Source organism: Rhineura floridana, chromosome 18, assembly GCF_030035675.1.
Source record: "Rhineura floridana isolate rRhiFlo1 chromosome 18, rRhiFlo1.hap2, whole genome shotgun sequence".
Classification (NCBI taxonomy): domain Eukaryota; kingdom Metazoa; phylum Chordata; class Lepidosauria; order Squamata; family Rhineuridae; genus Rhineura; species Rhineura floridana.
Window position 1 is genome coordinate 23354575 of NC_084497.1, and position 17000 is coordinate 23371574.

Genomic DNA, 17000 nt, shown 5'->3' on the forward strand with positions numbered 1-17000 from the left:
TATCAGGAGCCAGCAGTTTCCACAAATAAATGATCATGGCCCCTGCAATCCAGCAGCAGTCCAGACACAGAGTCAAAGCCAGAGCCAGTTCAGGGCTCTGAGCTGACTGCCGGAAATCAGGGGCCTCCCTGCACCTGAGGTTGTCGGACATGAGCCCCACAAGAACCTCCGAGATCACCAGGATTTGGAGGGCCAGAGCCTAGACCTCATGGGATGATGCCTCCTACCGGTCACCGGTCTGGCAGTGTAGGGAGCACACTAAGGGGGGAGGCTACGGAATGGAGGAGGAGTGCCGATCTTCAGGCCAGAGAGCTGGCCCTCTAAGGCTCTTAAGTTCTCTACCAGCGGGTGGCACTTGGAAAAGGGCGTCTCTGGAGACAGTGGTTTGAAAGGCCTCAGGCTGTTCCCAACCATTGTCACGAGTGAATGGCTCACTCAGGTCCTGCAACCTCTGACCAGCCCTCTGCTTCCTCCGTGAGATCCAGAATGTCAGACCAGAACACAACACGGTTTATTTACTTATTAAAAACAATTTATTAGTTATGGTTTGAAACCGCCTTTCGGCTCAAAGGTTCCTAGGGCGGTATACAACATTTTAGCTAAAATGCAGCATGCAAACCGGCCTTTGCAAACCTGGCGCCCTCCAGATGTTTGGGATGACAGCACCCATCAGCCCCAGCCCGTGTGTGCTTTCTAAAGATGCATGAAGGAATAAGAACATCTTCAATTGACGTCTGAAAGCCAGTGGCATGGAGGAAGCATCTCCACCGGGGGGGGGGGATTTCATAACTGGGAGAGAGCAACGACGAGGAAGGTTTTGCACTGCATCCCTGCTGAACAAACCCATGTTCAGGGAAGGGTGGTGGCTCAGTGGCAGATCATCTGCTTTGCATGCAGAAGGCCCCAGGTTCAATGCCTGGCATCTCCACGTAGGTCTAGGAGAGAACCCCTGCCTGCAATCTTGGAGAACTGCGGCCATTCAATGTAGACCATGCCGAGCTAGATACACCAAGGGTCCGACAGTTTAAAGCAGCGTCCTGCGTTCCTATCCAAAGATACCCCAGGCACTCATCAGGAATTGAGCACAACCAGTAAAAAGGCCCAACCTGCAAAATATATATATATATATTAAAAAAATGAAAAGTGAGGTGACAACAGATTGCGTCCGACCCTTGATGTATCTAGCTCAGCGCTGTCGACACTGATTGGCAGTGGCTCTCCATGGTTTCAGGCACAAAGTCTTTCCCAGCCCTACCGAGTGATTACAGGGATTGAACCTGGGACCTTTTGCATGCAAGGCAGATGCTCCACCACTGAGCTAAGTCTCTTCTCTTAAGGTATAAGTAATATAGGAAGCTACACTACTGGGCATTTGTACAGCACTAGCAGCTTCGCTTTCGGCAGTTTGTTTTTGATGTTCATTCTTAGATGGGCAACATGGGTTGTTGGGTGATTTTTGTGGGCGAATGTTTTCAGCAGGTTCGTTTCACTTTAATGATGTTTTAAAATTATATCTTGCATGTTGCCACCCTGGGCTCCTACTGAAAGGGCAGGATATAAATCTAATAAATAAATAAGTTGCGGCCCCTGTAAATCACCTGGGGACTCTGCATCTCATCCTTCAAAGAAGTGATTTTATCTTAGCCATGAGGATTCTGCAAAACTGATTCGTTAAGAAGCACCCCGCTGAATCAGGCCAAAGACCTGTCTAGCCTAATATGATGTTTTCGTACAGGGGCCAATCAGATGCGTCCAGGAAGCCCACAAACAGGGTGTAAATCCAACAGCCCTTTCTCACTGCTGCCGCCAGTGACTGGTGTACAGAGGCACACTTGACCACACATGACCTCTGCGAATGACACACTAACTCTGTGTTGGTGCGTAGAAGCACTTCACACAGGAGGGGCCATTGCTCAGCAGTAGAGCATCTGCTGTGCGTGCAGAAGGTCCCAGGGTCCAGTCCTTGGCATCTCCAGGCAAGGCTGGGAATGCCTGCTGCTGGAAACGTGGAGAGGGGCTGCCAGTCAGCGTAGGCACTACAAAGAGACCAAAGGGCCTGCTTCATCCCCCCCCCGTTATCGCTCCTGTTTTCATGTCATCACCATCAAGCACCATCTCAGAAGGATGCAGGAATTTGGCCACTCGTTGGCTACACAATTCAGCGGGCGCATATGAAGTACTTCCCTCCAGCTGTCCGAATCTGCCGCTAACCTGTTTCATCCGTGCTTTCCCACTCCTTGATGTTGACAGTGGTCCTCCAGGTGCTGCTGGCCTCCAACTCCTTTCAGCCCCAGATGGCATTGCCATTGGTTAGGGATGAGGGGTTTGTAATGTAACAATGTATGGAGGGGCCATACGCGCCCCATCCCTGCTACCAAAGGGGCCTGTGTCCCATCCCTACTATCTCCAGGTTAGTAAGCACCAGGAAAGAGGCGATGGGGAAGACATCTGCCTAAGAGCCTGGAGAGCCACACTACAGTAGGGGCCACTAAGCATTTTGGGTTGGTGCACACTACCCACTCTGCAACCCATTCTGTCAGCTACCAGTGGAGGCTGGTGGCGCCAATGTCAGTGGGGCACTGAATCTGCTCCACGTTTTAGTCTGAACTTTCAAGCAGCTGTCCAAGGTGCTTGGCTTAGACCATACAATACTGAACTACATGGACAAATGATCCAACTCCGTATATTTTTTTAAAAAAATGTTGCTTGAAATTCCAACCAGTTGTTCAGCTGAAATCCCTTTGGCAAAATATTGTGCACGGTGTTCTTGAAAGAGGATGCCTTCGCCTTTCGACAGGAACTGCATTGTTTTGTTCTAAAGCCACTAGTGGGAACCTCCCGCTGCAAAGCAGCACATATGCTCCTGGTTATTTGATGCACACACTGCCCTCCCCCCCCCTTTTGCTTTACCCAAGTGTCAGGATGCTGGCAGGAGAAATCCTGAAGAGTGCATAATTGGGCATCAGCCTTCCAACATGCGCAGCGGCTTCACGTCTTGTTCTTAAAGTAATTTTGCATGTTGCATTCTTTGAGGGGCTGCACGTTCTCCACCAGCTCATGTCACAGCTATTTTTCTTAGAGTGGGGGGGGGGGCGAAAAGACAAGTTGGTTCAGGTATGCAGAATATGCCACAGGCTCCATCACCCACATGCTACCCTTGCTGTTTGATTCTCGTTCGTTCAAGCAGACACCTAACGGCTGGTACTTTACGCTTGTCATCTCGAGGAAGGTCATTTCATTTTGGTCAGAGGCTGCTTAACTGACAAATTCACCTGTAGGTGCACTTTTTAAAAAAATTGTCTCCCCACCTTCATTCTTTTTCAATGTCGCTTCACTTTTGAATAGTGTGCTATCATCTTCTTGCTTTGACAACACTGTTTCGTGTAATTTTCACAGTAGGGGACCCTCCCTGCCAAAGCTTTTCGGCTAATGCTTTACAATAACGCAGACTTTACAGTGAAAAAGAGAGGTTTCTGCATTAGAACAGGGAAGGAGATATTTTCCTGCTGCTTTGGTTTAAATAAACCAAAAATTGGTTTTAACCATTGTGTAAATCATGCAACCTGGATGTGTGTCAACTTTTTTTTTTGCTCATTCAACTTTCCCTACCGTGCTGCGAATATTTTTATAAAGAAACTAGAAAAGTTACTATGACAAACTCTTCACTGCCTCCCACAGAAGCCACTAAGGGAGCCAGTAAAAGTACCAATCCCCCCAACCTCTAGCAGAAACTGTTCCCAGAATGTGTCTTTCCTTTCCGAACACCAGTTGCTAGAGATCACACGCAAGAGAATCATAGAATAGTAGAGTTGGAAGGGGTCTATAAGGCCATCAAGTCCAACCTCCTGCTCAATGCAGGAATCCAAATCAAAGCATTCCTGACAGAAAAGGCTCTTGCGTTCATGTCCTGCTTGTGGGTTTCCAAAGGCACCTGGTTGGCCACTGAATCCCAGTTGTTGGCAACCACAAGGTGTAGGGAAAGAATGCTGTTGTGTTCCTTCTTTCAGGCTTCCCATAGGCATCTGGCTGGCCACTACGAGTGCAGAATGTTGGACTTTGTGAGCCTTTGGCCTGATCCGCCATTCAGGCTCTGGGAAGAGAATGCTGGACCTCGTAGGTCTCCGGTCTGATGGAGCAGAGCTCTTCTGATGCACTCTTTAGAAATGAATGCCAGCCATTTTTCTCGGGTAGTTAACGACAGTGAGAATGCTCCCTCTAGAGGGCAGGAGGGCACATGGCACTGCAAGGACTACCATTTCCCTTACCTGAGCCAGAAACTGATTTAGATACACAATCTGCAGAGATAAGCAACCATGGGAAAGAAACCTGAGATTATGTACCCCACATCTGTACTGCAAGCAAGGTCTCCTTTTTCTTGAACTGTATCACCTTTGCCTACAGCTAAGTGGTTCTGCATACTGGAGCACTCACTCCTGCTCAAGAATGTTCAGCATGCTTTAGCTTAGCTCTAATGATCTACCCCTGTCCCCACACAATGCAGGGAGATTTCATTCACTGCTAGAGATGGAGGAGGGATGCATTTTAAACGGGTTTATACATGGAATGCAGTCGTTCTGACCCGATCAAGCTTTACCTGCATCAGACTCCCCTTACATTGGCCAATGGTTTATAAGCTGCAGCCAATGCTAGCCCTACTCAGAGTAGACCTGGTGAAATTAATGCCCAGCATTTAGGCACATTAATTTTAATGGGTTTACTCTGGCTAAAACTTACAAACCCTACATCTGAGCCGTTCATGCAGGGTTTTTTTTTTTAAAGACGCCAAAGAATATGCAAAAGAGATGTAGATTATATGTACATAAAAGAGTCAAGCACCATGTGATTGTTTATTTTTGCAGCATCATTTGCAAGGAGCCAAGCCTTTAGCATGGCAACAGCTGTGCTTTGGAACTCCCTGCCTGTTGACATTAGGCTGGTGCCCTTGCTATACGGTTTTAGACATCTCCTAACAATATTGTTTCTGCAAGATTACAGAAACACTTAATCATGTATATTTGTTTTCTTTATGTTATCTGCATTTTAATGATACTTATTTTATGTATAGTTGCTTTTTAATTAGTTTGTGGATTCTAGCTGTGGTTTGTCATTTCATTATGTGCACTTAGAGAGCTCGATGAAGTAGTTTAGAAATCTTCTACAATTATGTATTACTTAGCAGTATTAATACATAAGTATTTTTATACAGTTGCATGTGTTGCTTATTTTAGAAAACCTGGGGTGTTTAAATATAGTGTGAATAATACATATAATATGCAGTTTGTTTGGTATTTTTAACAAAACTGGCAAAAAATATAACTTTCTTCTCATCAAGATCAGGGAGCAAGACAGGAATGGGGAACAATCTGTGTGGATAAGGTTGATATCTAGGTTTTCAGAAAATTGAACGCCTTTTCCGCACAAGAATGATCATTCAAACCCAAGACGCCCACCTCCAACCTCAAGAGGAAGGACTCCTAGAACTTAATTTCCATGTTCAGCAAAATTAGGCCCGAGTGATAAAACCAGTGAGCTTTAACATTAATACGCTGAACTCAGAACTTTGTGTGCTTTTATTAAAGCCAGTGAAGGAAAAAAGTAGGGGTAAAAAAAAGCGTACGCAAAGATACACTTTGCCTTTGACACAACAGTGCAAGAAAAAAAAAAGGCAGCCTGCTCATCTATACCCAGTGGAACGGCCAAACATAAGATGCAAATTCCCCCCAAGTAACGCCGGCAGTAAGAAGAGCTTTCCCTGCTTTTGATGGTGTGATAACACACTAAAATCATCTTAAGTAAGAAATAAGCACACATCTTTTGCCATCTACTAGAAATGAAAGGCATATGCTTTGTGTGTGGGGGGGGGTGGCCAAGGCAGGCATCAGACAGCATAGCCAGAAGAAGGGCTTTTGTCAGAACTATGCCCGGGGTGGGTTGGAGGGGAGAACAACTAATCTAAATTAAGCCACAAATGCACAAGGGAGGAAAGTATCATTAAATAAATAATAATAATAATATTTAATTTGTTTGTCGCCTATCTGGCAAAAAGAGAGAGGTTGCTTCTGAGGGCAGGGGGATATTTCTTTCTATAGCATCGTTGCATAGTGAAGTGCGTACCCAGAAAATAAAAAGAGTTTTGGAACCTCCACTGGTTTCTTCTTAGTCATGTTTCCACCTGTGGGGATCTGAGAAGCCCAAGGAGATCATAAGGGGCACGCAGGCGGGGAGTAGGGGTGGAGGGAGAAGAGAATCTAACATATAACACCCACCCCCCCGAACTTCATGGCACCTGTTTCTTTTTAAATAAGATACATATAGGCAAAGTTGAGCACGAGGAGCTCTCCTATAAGGAGGAGATGGTTTGCCTTTGGAGGATGGCTCTGTACCGCAACATCTTCCTTAGGGGCTGATACGTTAGAGAAACCTCCTTGCATGGCTTCATTTCAATGCTGGCTGCCAAAACACGCGACATGTGGCATCAAGAAGCTCAGGGCGGTGAGCGTCCCCCGCCCCCTGCCACAACAGATACTACCCTTATTCATCCTGATGAGGATGAAAACAATTGATTATATTTCTTGAAGAGAACGAGGACATGCCCAAATTTCCCCAGCAATTAAAAGCTCCATATTAACTCATTAAAAGCCAAGGGTTGGAGCCAGCTATGTCCCACTCCTATATCCTCCAAGATAGGCAGGAATGACCCTTTGACTGTGAGGAAGCGGTCGAAGAATGACCCTCGGGTGTGAAATCCATGCAGGATATAGACCAACGGGGCACGGAAAGTGAGTTTATTGGTTTTTAGGGAGACACGAAACATGGACTCATTGCTTTGTGAAACTCCATCTTGACCCCTAAAAAAAGGTGGGGGCACCGGGCATTATCTAAAGCAGGGGTGCCCTCCATATGTTGCTGATCTGCAACTCCCATCTGCCCCAGCCAGCATGACCAACGGTCAGGGATGAGGGGAATTGCAGTCTAGCAGTATGCAGCTGGCCTCACTCTGATGTTGTAGCAACTACTTGGGGAGTAGTACAATGAGTGGTACAAGAAAAAAGAATGGATCAATCCTTTCAGTGTTTTGCAATCCTCGCATATATGAACATTTGGGGATGAGAGGCGTGCAGACCCTTGACACAGCTGACTTCATACTCACAATGGCTTGGCCACGGAGAAAATTCTTGCCTACCTGAGCTGGCAAGCCCACAGACCAAAAGCTCGCAGCGCTGCCTAGAGTTGGGAGCAGCACTCAAGTGATCAGTCTTAAGAAAGTTCAACCTTGCTTCACGGAGGAGGAGGAAATCTGCTGCCCACTATCATGGAATGCAGCCAGCAAAACAAGTCTTTTAAACAGCTCGGCGATGGAAGCACAGCATCGAGCTTAAGGCCTCATTCAAAACCCACTTTAGAAAAAGAAGGAAAAAAGGAAAAGACTTGCATGGCACACGGGAAGAGCAGTTTCTGGCTAGGAGTCTTAAGAACGCTGCCTCCTGAAGGCAGGCTGTAAAATCTCACATTAGGAGATGCCAAATGCTTCCCACCGGCGTTTAAAAAACATGGCACTTTTGTGTTTGACATCGAGAAGTGGGCGCTGGAGGCAGCTCGCCTCCTCAAAAATGGCCCAGCGCTGCAGTTGCCTGCCTGCCAGAGGCCTCCGTTCTGACAGCCAGAGAGAGAGAAAGAGATGCTGCTGCTGCAGTCGTCGTGCACTGAACTCGCAGTGTCCCAAGGGAAGCAGAGCCTTTGGCTACGATTCAGGCAAGAAAACAGAATCAGCAGTCGGCCCGAGAACAGTTAATTGAACCGGCTCTCCACTGAAGCTAAAACTCTGTGTTCACATTTCTTCATTCCATACTTCGTTGGCACAGACCCACTGGCCGCAACCATGCCTGCTACTTTGTCCCCCCCCCTTACCAGCTGACCACTTCCTTGTTGTTATTCTCCTGGCACTTCTGCTGGTGACGGAGTGTGCGCTCAGTGCACTGGCTGCGCCAGTATTTACAAATCCTCTGGGGGTCAAAGACAGGCTTGCTACACGTTGCTGACTCTGGTCTCCACCGATATAGTTGCGCTGGTGCCGGAAGTCATGAGCGATCTCTCTCTTCTGACGTAGCGGGGTTTCCGGACTGCAAAACAAGACGACGCCCTGTTCTCACCAAATGGTTTGAGGAAATCGAGTCTCCCCGACCCCATGCCTTAAGATTAAAAACAGCTTATAGAATTTTCAGGAGCACCTTACACACACCCCCGACCACTTGGATCTGTGGGACTGGCAGTGTTGCAGGTGCTACACAACGCTTGTTCTGCACTCGTGAGAAGGTGAACTTTTCGTGCGGCACCACCTACACTTTGGAACTCCCCGCCTATAGACGTCAGGAAGGCATCTTTGCTGAACTCTTTTCGGCGCCTGCTTAAAACATTTTTGTTAAGGCAAGCCTACCCGGACATGTCGAACGCTGAAATGTGTTTTAATCTCTTTTTGGTTACTGTTAACTTTTTAAAATGTTTTCAAATGCCGGTTTTATTGGTAATGTTCATGTTCTCATTTCTTTTTGTAAACCCCTTAGAGGTTTTATTGCAATGAAGTCAAATAATAGCAATAGTCAAATAAGCCCATGCAGAGTTATAGCCAAGTGCACGTTCACCATATTTAGAGGTGGAAAAGAAGCCTCTTCTCCTCTCAGGTCCAAACAGGTAGCGACTAGAAGATTATTTACATGGCACCAGCTGAGTTAAAAGCTTCTGATGTATCTTACCTTGCTGTTTTTTTGCTTTCCTGAACCCCAGCTATTAATGGTATTAGTTGATTTTTGGAAGTGGGGAAGAGAATGGGCAACCAATGCAGCTGTTTCAGAACAGGGGTTATATGAGACAACAACTCCCATCAGCCCCAGCCAGCATGGCCAACGGTCAGGAATTATGGGGTCTGTAGTCCAGCAGCATCAGGGGACCCAAAGGTTGGGAAAGGCTGTGCTAGACTGCTATTTGACATCAGGATATTAGGAAAGAGATTAGTGCAAAAACCAAAAGGTGTGGATGGGTGAAATCTTTACCTGAAGTAGGTGGAGATAACATTGATGCCTGTAAAGACAGAATGAAAATTAGGGTTTCTCAGATGTTTATAAGTAGCGAGCTTCCTTCTGTAAGCCTTAAGGCAAGATAAATAACTTCTCTAAGATTGCCAATGTAAACGGGAGTCCATTCAACATATACACATATCCGAAATGGCACAGTCCTCCCAGAGCTGCATTTACTTCTCCCATGTCCAGTGTGACTGCAATATTTGAAACCCGAAACACAATTCTGCTACAATTCAGTCATCAGACTGTACCACCACCCCTCCGTCCCCCACCCCCAATGGGAATGGTTTCCTTAAAAAAACTATTTCTGCAGAAATGATCAGATGAAGCATCCTTAGTTTTGGGGGCTCTTAAAGCTTTTTTGGAGTCTGAAGCCTGTGCCTAGAAATTCAGACTTATTGATACTCCTGTTGAGTGAGAATACTTGAAGGATGGGTTTTGTTTTTTACTTACTGATTCAGCAGACTGTACAACAGATGCTAAAAGGGTGGGGTTAAAACAATAAGCGAGAGGAAAGAGTATCATTAGTGACTAAAGTGGTCCAACTTCAGTTGTACAGTTTATGCACAAAACTGCCTGATGCTGGATGCTCATTTCAAAATGACCTGGAAGAAGTTCTGGTCTGTTCAAACTCCCACAGACTGGAAACAAGGAAGTGTTGCCGATGTTATTTAAATTGTGGAACTCACCACCACAAAACTTGCTCTCTGTTGTTCTAGATGGCAGGGCAAGAACCAAGGGGTGGAAATTTGCAAGGAACTAGATTTTGGCTAAACATTAGGAGAGAAACTTTTCGATGGTAAGAACTGCTTGGCAGGGCGGGAGGGTGACTGGCTCTCCTTTACTGGAGGTACTTAAGCAGAGGCTGGATGGCTGTCTATGCTATCATTGCTGATCTGGACTGAGCAAGCGGTTGGGCTAGATGATCTCCAAAGTACCTTTGAACTCCAATTCTGTGTGGCAATGGCCACTTAATTTAGGGAGAGTAGATAAAGCTGAGGAACAAAGAACCACCAACAGCTATCATCCATCATAGCTAAACGGAACCTTCATGTTCAGAGAAGTCTACCTCCAAGTCTCATATGCTGGGGACAGAACATAACAAAAGGCCATTTCCTTCACGCCCTGCCTGCGAGACTGAAGAGAGACATCTGGCTAGAACATAATTCTGGACTAGGTCCAAGGGCAGCCTTCCCCATTCTACTACCCTTCAGGTGTATTGGCCTGCAACTCCCATCAGCCCTAGCAAGCATGGCCAATGGCCAGGGATGATGGGAGCTGCAGTTTGGCAACATCTGGAGGCCCAAAGGTTGCCCACACCTGTCCTAAGGCATGGATGGAGGACAAACAATGTGGTCACTCTGCTGAAGTTAAGCAGGTCTGGACCTTGGTGGAAGGCCACCTGGGATCCTCATCTTGAGTTCCACAATGGAAGAAAGCAGAGCTTGGAAAAGTTACTTTTTTGAACTATAACTCCCATCAACCCCAGCCAGCATGACCACTGAATTGGGCTGATGGGAGTTGTAGTTCAAAAAAGTAACTTTTCCAAGCTGTGGAAGAAAGATTTATTTAAATATCTGTAAACTGTACTTTCATATAAAACATCACAAGGCGGCACACAAACTAAAAAAACACAGGGAAAAACTATTCAAAAATGTCAAACACATCAATAAGAGCTGGTTGGCAAAAACGGTATTATTCAGAGAGGCCTTTCAGACCTGAGATTCTTCAGGCTTGAAAGGCCTGACTGGATAATACCGTTTTTAGAAGATATCGAAAAACAAACAGGAATGTCTCCTGGTAAAACCTCTATTGGCAAGGCGTGCCCAGGACTGGGCCTGCCACAATAAAAGCCCCTGGGAAAGGCCAGCCAAATCTCAGGGGCATGCAGGACCACCAGCAATGCCCCACCAGAAGACCTCAGTGCTCGAGGAGGGTAAGGAATCAGGTGGTCCTTGGAAGAGGATGTGCTAATATGTTGATCCGGACCCAAACCTAGCAGAAACAACATACCTTTGCTTCTTCTGTAGAAGAGGTTTGGAAGCTTATTGGCACGCTTGAGGTAGAAGAACGAAGCGACACACAATATGAGAAAGAGGCTAATCATGAATGTCCCAAAGATAAGAGAAGCAGCTACTTCTGGTCCCCCTGTGAAGGCATGAGGAGAGAAAGATTGAATGGCCATATTCAAGAATGGATTCCCTTTCTTAGCCTCGTGACGGGCAACTCTGGGCCCCTAAATTGTCCTTTTATTTATTCATTTATTTTTAAAATGTATATGCCACTTGATTGGGAAAAAAACCCTCTATGCAGTTTACAGAAGACATGAACATTATTGATAAAACAGTTAACAAGTAATCAAGAACATTTTCAGAACTATTAAGAATGTTTTTAACGCGGTCAGCACATATAACACCTGTTCTGGCCCATTTGCACTGGCTACCTATCTGTTTCCGAGCCAGATTCAAGGTGCTGATTATGACCTATAAAGCCTTACACGGCGTGGGACCGCAATATCTTGTGGAACGCCTCTCCCACTATGAACCTACCCGGTCACTTCGCTCAGCAGCTAAGGCCCTCCTCCGGGTACCAACACATCATGAAGCCCAGAGGACAGTTACTCGATCTAGGGCCTTTTCTGTAGTGGCCCCCGAAATGTGGAATAGCCTCCCTGAAGAAATACGCCTGGCGCCTACGCTTCTATCTTTTCGGCGCCAGGTTAAGACCTGGCTATGCTCCCAGGCATTTTAATGTGTTTAACTTTTAGATTTCTGTTGTTTCTTGTTTGTGTTTATTATTGTTTGGCTGATTTTATTATGATATTTTGTATTTTAATCTTTTTGTACACCGCCCAGAGAGCTATTCGCTATGGGCGGTTTAAAAATGAAACAAATAAATAAAATAAATAAAATAAATAATTAAAACAGCAACAGACTTTAAAAAAAATTAAAACACATCAGCTTCTGTGTCCAGACAGGCTTGCCTAAAGAAAAGAGTTGTAAGCAGCTGCTAAAAAGAACACAGGCAAGGAGACCTGCTTGATGTTAACAGGCAGGAGTTCCAATGAATTCAGCAAAATGTATATACTACTTCACACACAAAAAAAACGCTGAGCCTTTTTACATAAAATTTCCATTAAAATAGCAATACAAACAGACTGTAAAAATGATAGACATACTAAAATTATCGAAATATAAAGTTTTTTTTTTTAAAAAAAACATAATAAAATTACATGTCTGACCAACCAGCCAGATACAACCTTCCAGTATTCTTTTGTGACAGCAACCGGTTCCCCACAGTGAGAAGCAACATTTTGTTACAAGATAAGCAATTTCACATTTGAATTATTTTATGAACTGCCGGATGGATGCAATCTGGATGTGGCATTCTGATGGTTTTAAAACGTCTCTCTTTTAAGGGGACCATATCCCCTTTCTGCTTCCTGGAGCAAAATAGGAAAACATCTTGTGGAAGAGGGGCGCTTTCAAGCATTGACAAAATGGGGGGGGCAATTCAAAGGCAGGGCAATTAGGGCTGTTGGATTTGGCTCAGCCTTACTCATGATATGAGTGTGCAGCAAAAGAGAAGTAAAACTGTGGATGTTTTACAGAGGCTTCCACACCATGGTTACCTGAACACACATTGGGTTGGGGTGTTAAAAAGCACTTTCAGATGCAGCCAGCGTTGCTTACCGACACTGAGAGTAACTGGGGTTATGGTACTTAAATTCGTTTGAGAATTCATTCCTCTGGCACCATCTACAAGGGAATCAGAGAGACACAGAGAGAAAACATTACCTAATTCACATAAGGTTCAAGACAGAAGTGGTCTCGCTACCCAATGCCCCTGCCTTTACTCTGTCTTAGCATTTATATTTATGCATAGTGCAATGGACCAAGACATGATACAGAGTCAGACCATGAGTCCATCTAGCTCAGCATTGTGTACTCTGGCCGGCAGCAGCTGTCCAGGGTTTCAGGCATGGAGCCCCTCCCCCGGCCCTGCCTGGAGATGCCACTGGGGATTGAACTTGGGACCTTCTGAATGCAAGGCAGATGCTCTGACGCGGAGCGACAGCCCTTCCTCAACTAATGAAGCGGAATGATGGAAGATTGAGGACAGACGGGGAAAAAAGGGATTCTTCACACAGTGCAGAGTTAAACTGTGGTTCACTCCCAGAAGAGGTAGCGATGGCCTACCAACTTGGATGGCTTTAAAGTGATGAATGGCAGCGGCTCTCCCAGCCTCAAAAGGCCTCCTCTCTATCCCACCAGTTAAAACAGCTAGACTGGTGAGGACTAGGGAGAGGGCTTTTTCTATTGTGGCTCCCACTCTGTGGAATTCCCTCCCAAACGATCTCCGTCACGCCCCCGCTGTGATGAGCTTCCGCTGGGCCTTGAAGACCTGGCTCTTCAGACAGGCTTTTTGTGGTGGGCTAGGTTTATTATATTGTTGAGATTTTAATGTTTTAATGTATTTGTATGTTTTTATTCTGTACGTCGCCCAGAGTGGCTGGACAACCAGTCAGATGGGTGACTAATAAATCTAATAAATAAAATAAATAAATACATCAATAAATAAATAAGGGTACCTAGGATGCTGGGACCTCCAGCATGCAAAGTGGATGACCTGATATTGAGCCACTAGACTGCTATTTACTTAACTTTTTTTTTATTTTACATCAGTACTGTCGATTAGGTATTCACATCACATATCCGCCATTTTTTATTTTTTTTGCAGTTATGTCTCTAGGGTACTTTGGAATGTTCAGGAACACTCTCACATTGTCTCTCAGCGATCCCAACAATAGACCCGTAAAGTAGCCAGCAGTATCTCCATGTTGCTAATGTGAAGGTGGGGGGGGAAAGAGGGTCGAGGCTGTTTGCTTTAAGGCCGTCCAGGGAGGTGACAACCGAGATTAAGATATGAACCTGGAGGCTTCCCGGTTTGTGATTTTAAGTCATTTCCCTGTACTCAGAACTTAGCTTTTATCTTTCCCCTGGGATCATCTCCCTAGCCAAGGCCGGAGAACTTGTGGCCCTCCTGATGGTGCTGGACTAGATCTCCCGTCATCACCCTGACCATTGGCCGTGCTGGCTTGAGGCTGATGGGAGACAGAGTTCAACAGTGGCAGCTGAAATACGAGGCATCCCCCCCTCGTTACGGGCATTCCGCCAGCTCTTGGAGGCACACCCGTTTAGGCAAGCATTCCCCTGAACCTGAACCTCCTGGTCTAAATTGTTCTCATTGGTCTTCTTAACTGTTGTCATGGTTATGGCTTTTAAACGGGCTTGTTTTATTGCAAATTTTAATTATGGGCATTTTTAGGGGTGTGATGGGAATTGTTTTCTTGTGTATTTTAATTATGCAAGGATTTTATAATTGATGTTATACTTGAAAACAACTTAGAAGCCGTTTTGGCACATAAGCAGTTTATAACTTCAAGGACAACAATATCTGGAGACCCATAAAATTCTCATCCTGTCCATACTGTAACTAAACCAAGGTATGCGTAATTGAAATTGTCCTCTCCCTGCCACCTGCGCCTTCATTTTCCCCGTCCCCTGCTTTTGAGCTATTTCCCTGGGTCTGTTTTAGACTGTGGGGGCCTACAGAGATGTGAAGGCCCAGAAAAAAAAGGGAATCCCCCTTTCCCTCCCCATCTTTTTCTCTGGAAAAATTGAAAAAAAAAATTCCACTCCCCCCTCCAGGCCTTCACACCTGTTGAAACCTGTCATACCAGTTCTTTGTGCAAAGCACTATGTACGCAGATAGAATTATATAAAATATACTGCACTGCACTGGCTTTCCACGTTAGACAAAAAGGATTGGGACCTTTGAACAACTTCACCTCCGGATACTGAGCCTCAAAATGCTCTGTAGTGACCTCTGTTGGATGATTGGGAGGATGCAGAGCTTGGAAAAGTTACTTTTGTTGAACTACAGCTCCCATCAGCCCAATCCAGTGGCCATGCTAGCTGGGGCTGATGGGAGTTGTAGTTTTAAAAAAGTAACTTTTCCAAGCTCTGGGAGGACGCAGTTCTGGGAATGGGAACACTGCTGTCATAGTCCCGCCTCCTGTTCTGGCAGCGGCCAACCAGATGCCCGTAATGCGAAGCATTCAGAGGCACACTGCTTCTGACAGCGGAGTACACACAGCAGTCACGGCTAGCAGCCATTGACAGTCTCATCCATGGATGTGTCTAATCCTCTTTTAAAGCCATCCAAACTGGCGGCCACCACTGCCTCTTGTGGGAGTGAAGTCCGTAGCTTAACTACGCGCTGTGTGAAGCAGGAACTTCCTTTTGTCTGCCCTGAATCTTCCAGCATTCAGCTTCACTGGGTGCCCCCGAGTTCTAGTTTTATGCAGACGGGAGAAAAACTTCTCCCTTCCCATTTTCTCCACGCCACGTGTACGCTTATGCGCCTCTATCGTGCCACTGCTTACTCACCCTTTTCTCTAAACTAAAAAGCCTAAACTAAGGAAGCGGAGAAAGAAAGTCTCTCGGGACCGCCACGAAGATCTTTTGTACACAGGCTCAAAGTGAGAAGGCCGTGGAGGGCAGGCGTCTGGGCTTACCATTTCGGCAATCGGTCAGGTTGTAAACTGGCGTGGCGGCCACCGTTTCGTTCTCACATTTAATGCAGCTGCTGCTGCCATCTTCGTTCCACCGCCTATAGCAGCCTGTAAGAGGGGGGCAGGCAAAAAACAAAATAAAGAAGGTGAGTGAACCGAGAAGTGTGAGAAGAGCATTGAAATTACCCTTTTTGTCCCAACAAACATTGGATGAAGCAGGCCCAATGTTGTCGGATTACAACTCCCATCACCCCCTGGCCAGCTTAGGGATGATGGGAGTTGTAGTCCAACAACATCTGGGGGGGGCAAGGTTAATGAATGCTGGCTTAGACCACATTCACAAAAGGTACAAAATGTACAAAAGGGACGGGCTCCACTTGAACCAGAATGGAACCAGACTGCTGGCACTTAAAATTAAAAAGGTAGCAGAGCAGCTTTTAAACTGACTGAGGGGGGAAACCCGACAGGAGCTGAGAAAGGTCCGGTTCGGAATAAACCTCCCCCCTGGGATAAAAACCAAAGAAATGATGAAATTTTAAAAGGGGTAGGCCTAGAAGTAGGCATTGTGAGAGCAGGGGCACAGGATATAAATTCAGAAGAGCAAAATTACCACAGGCCTAACCACAAGTGCCAAAGACACTTGAAGAGAGACACTGCTTACAAGTGCCTGTACGCTAATGCTAGGAGCCTCCGAACCAAGATGGGAGAACTGGAGTGCTTGGTCTTAGAGAAGAGCATTGATATAGTGAGCATAACCGAGACCTGGTGGAATGGAGAAAACCAGTGGGATACGGTTATCCCTGGATATAAACTATATCGGAAGGACAGGGAAGGACGTATTGGTGGCGGAGTCGCTCTATACGTGAAAGAAGGCATTGAATCCAGCAAGCTCGAAACCCCAAAAGAGGCAGACTCCTCCACAGAATCGTTGTGGGTGGTGATACCGTGCCCCAGGAGGGACTTAATACTGGGAACGATCTATCGTCCCCCTGATCAAAATGCTCAGGGAGACCTTGAGATGAGATATGAAATTGAGGAAGCATCCAAACTAGGAAATGTGGTAGTAATGGGTGACTTCAACTACCCGGACATAGACTGGCTGCATATGTGTTCCAGTCATGACAAAGAAGCAAAGTTTCTAGATATTCTAAATGACTATTCCCTAGATCAGTTGGTCATGGAACCGACCAGAGGGACGGCAACCCTGGACTTAATCCTTAGTGGGGACCGGGACCTGGTGCGAGATGTAAGTGTTGTTGAACCGATTGGGAGCAGTGACCACAGTGCTATTAAATTAAACATACATGTAACTGGCCAATTGCCAAGAAAATCCAACACGGTCACATTTG

At 45.9% G+C, this 17000-nt stretch overlaps 1 protein-coding gene across 5 annotated transcripts in view; it reads right to left on the reverse strand.

Moving 5' to 3' along the window:
• Positions 1–5483: 5483 nt before the first annotated feature.
• The window catches only part of C18H1orf159 (chromosome 18 C1orf159 homolog), a 42201-nt gene continuing 30684 nt past the window's right edge, over positions 5484–17000 (reverse strand). For 2 of the 5 annotated variants that reach the window (XM_061600819.1, XM_061600814.1), the window contains 6 exons: positions 15655–15759; positions 12767–12832; positions 11088–11222; positions 9528–9553; positions 9048–9075; positions 5486–8120 (listed from right to left, as the gene is read on the reverse strand). In XM_061600819.1, coding sequence (XP_061456803.1) covers positions 8026–8120; positions 9048–9075; positions 9528–9553; positions 11088–11222; positions 12767–12832; positions 15655–15759 — 455 coding nt within the window. In that variant the 3' untranslated portion in view covers positions 5486–8025. Of the gene's footprint in view, positions 8121–9047; positions 9076–9527; positions 9554–11087; positions 11223–12766; positions 12833–15654; positions 15760–17000 lie in introns of all 5 variants that reach the window. The other 3 variants (XM_061600818.1, XM_061600817.1, XM_061600815.1) reach the window with 3 other exon arrangements.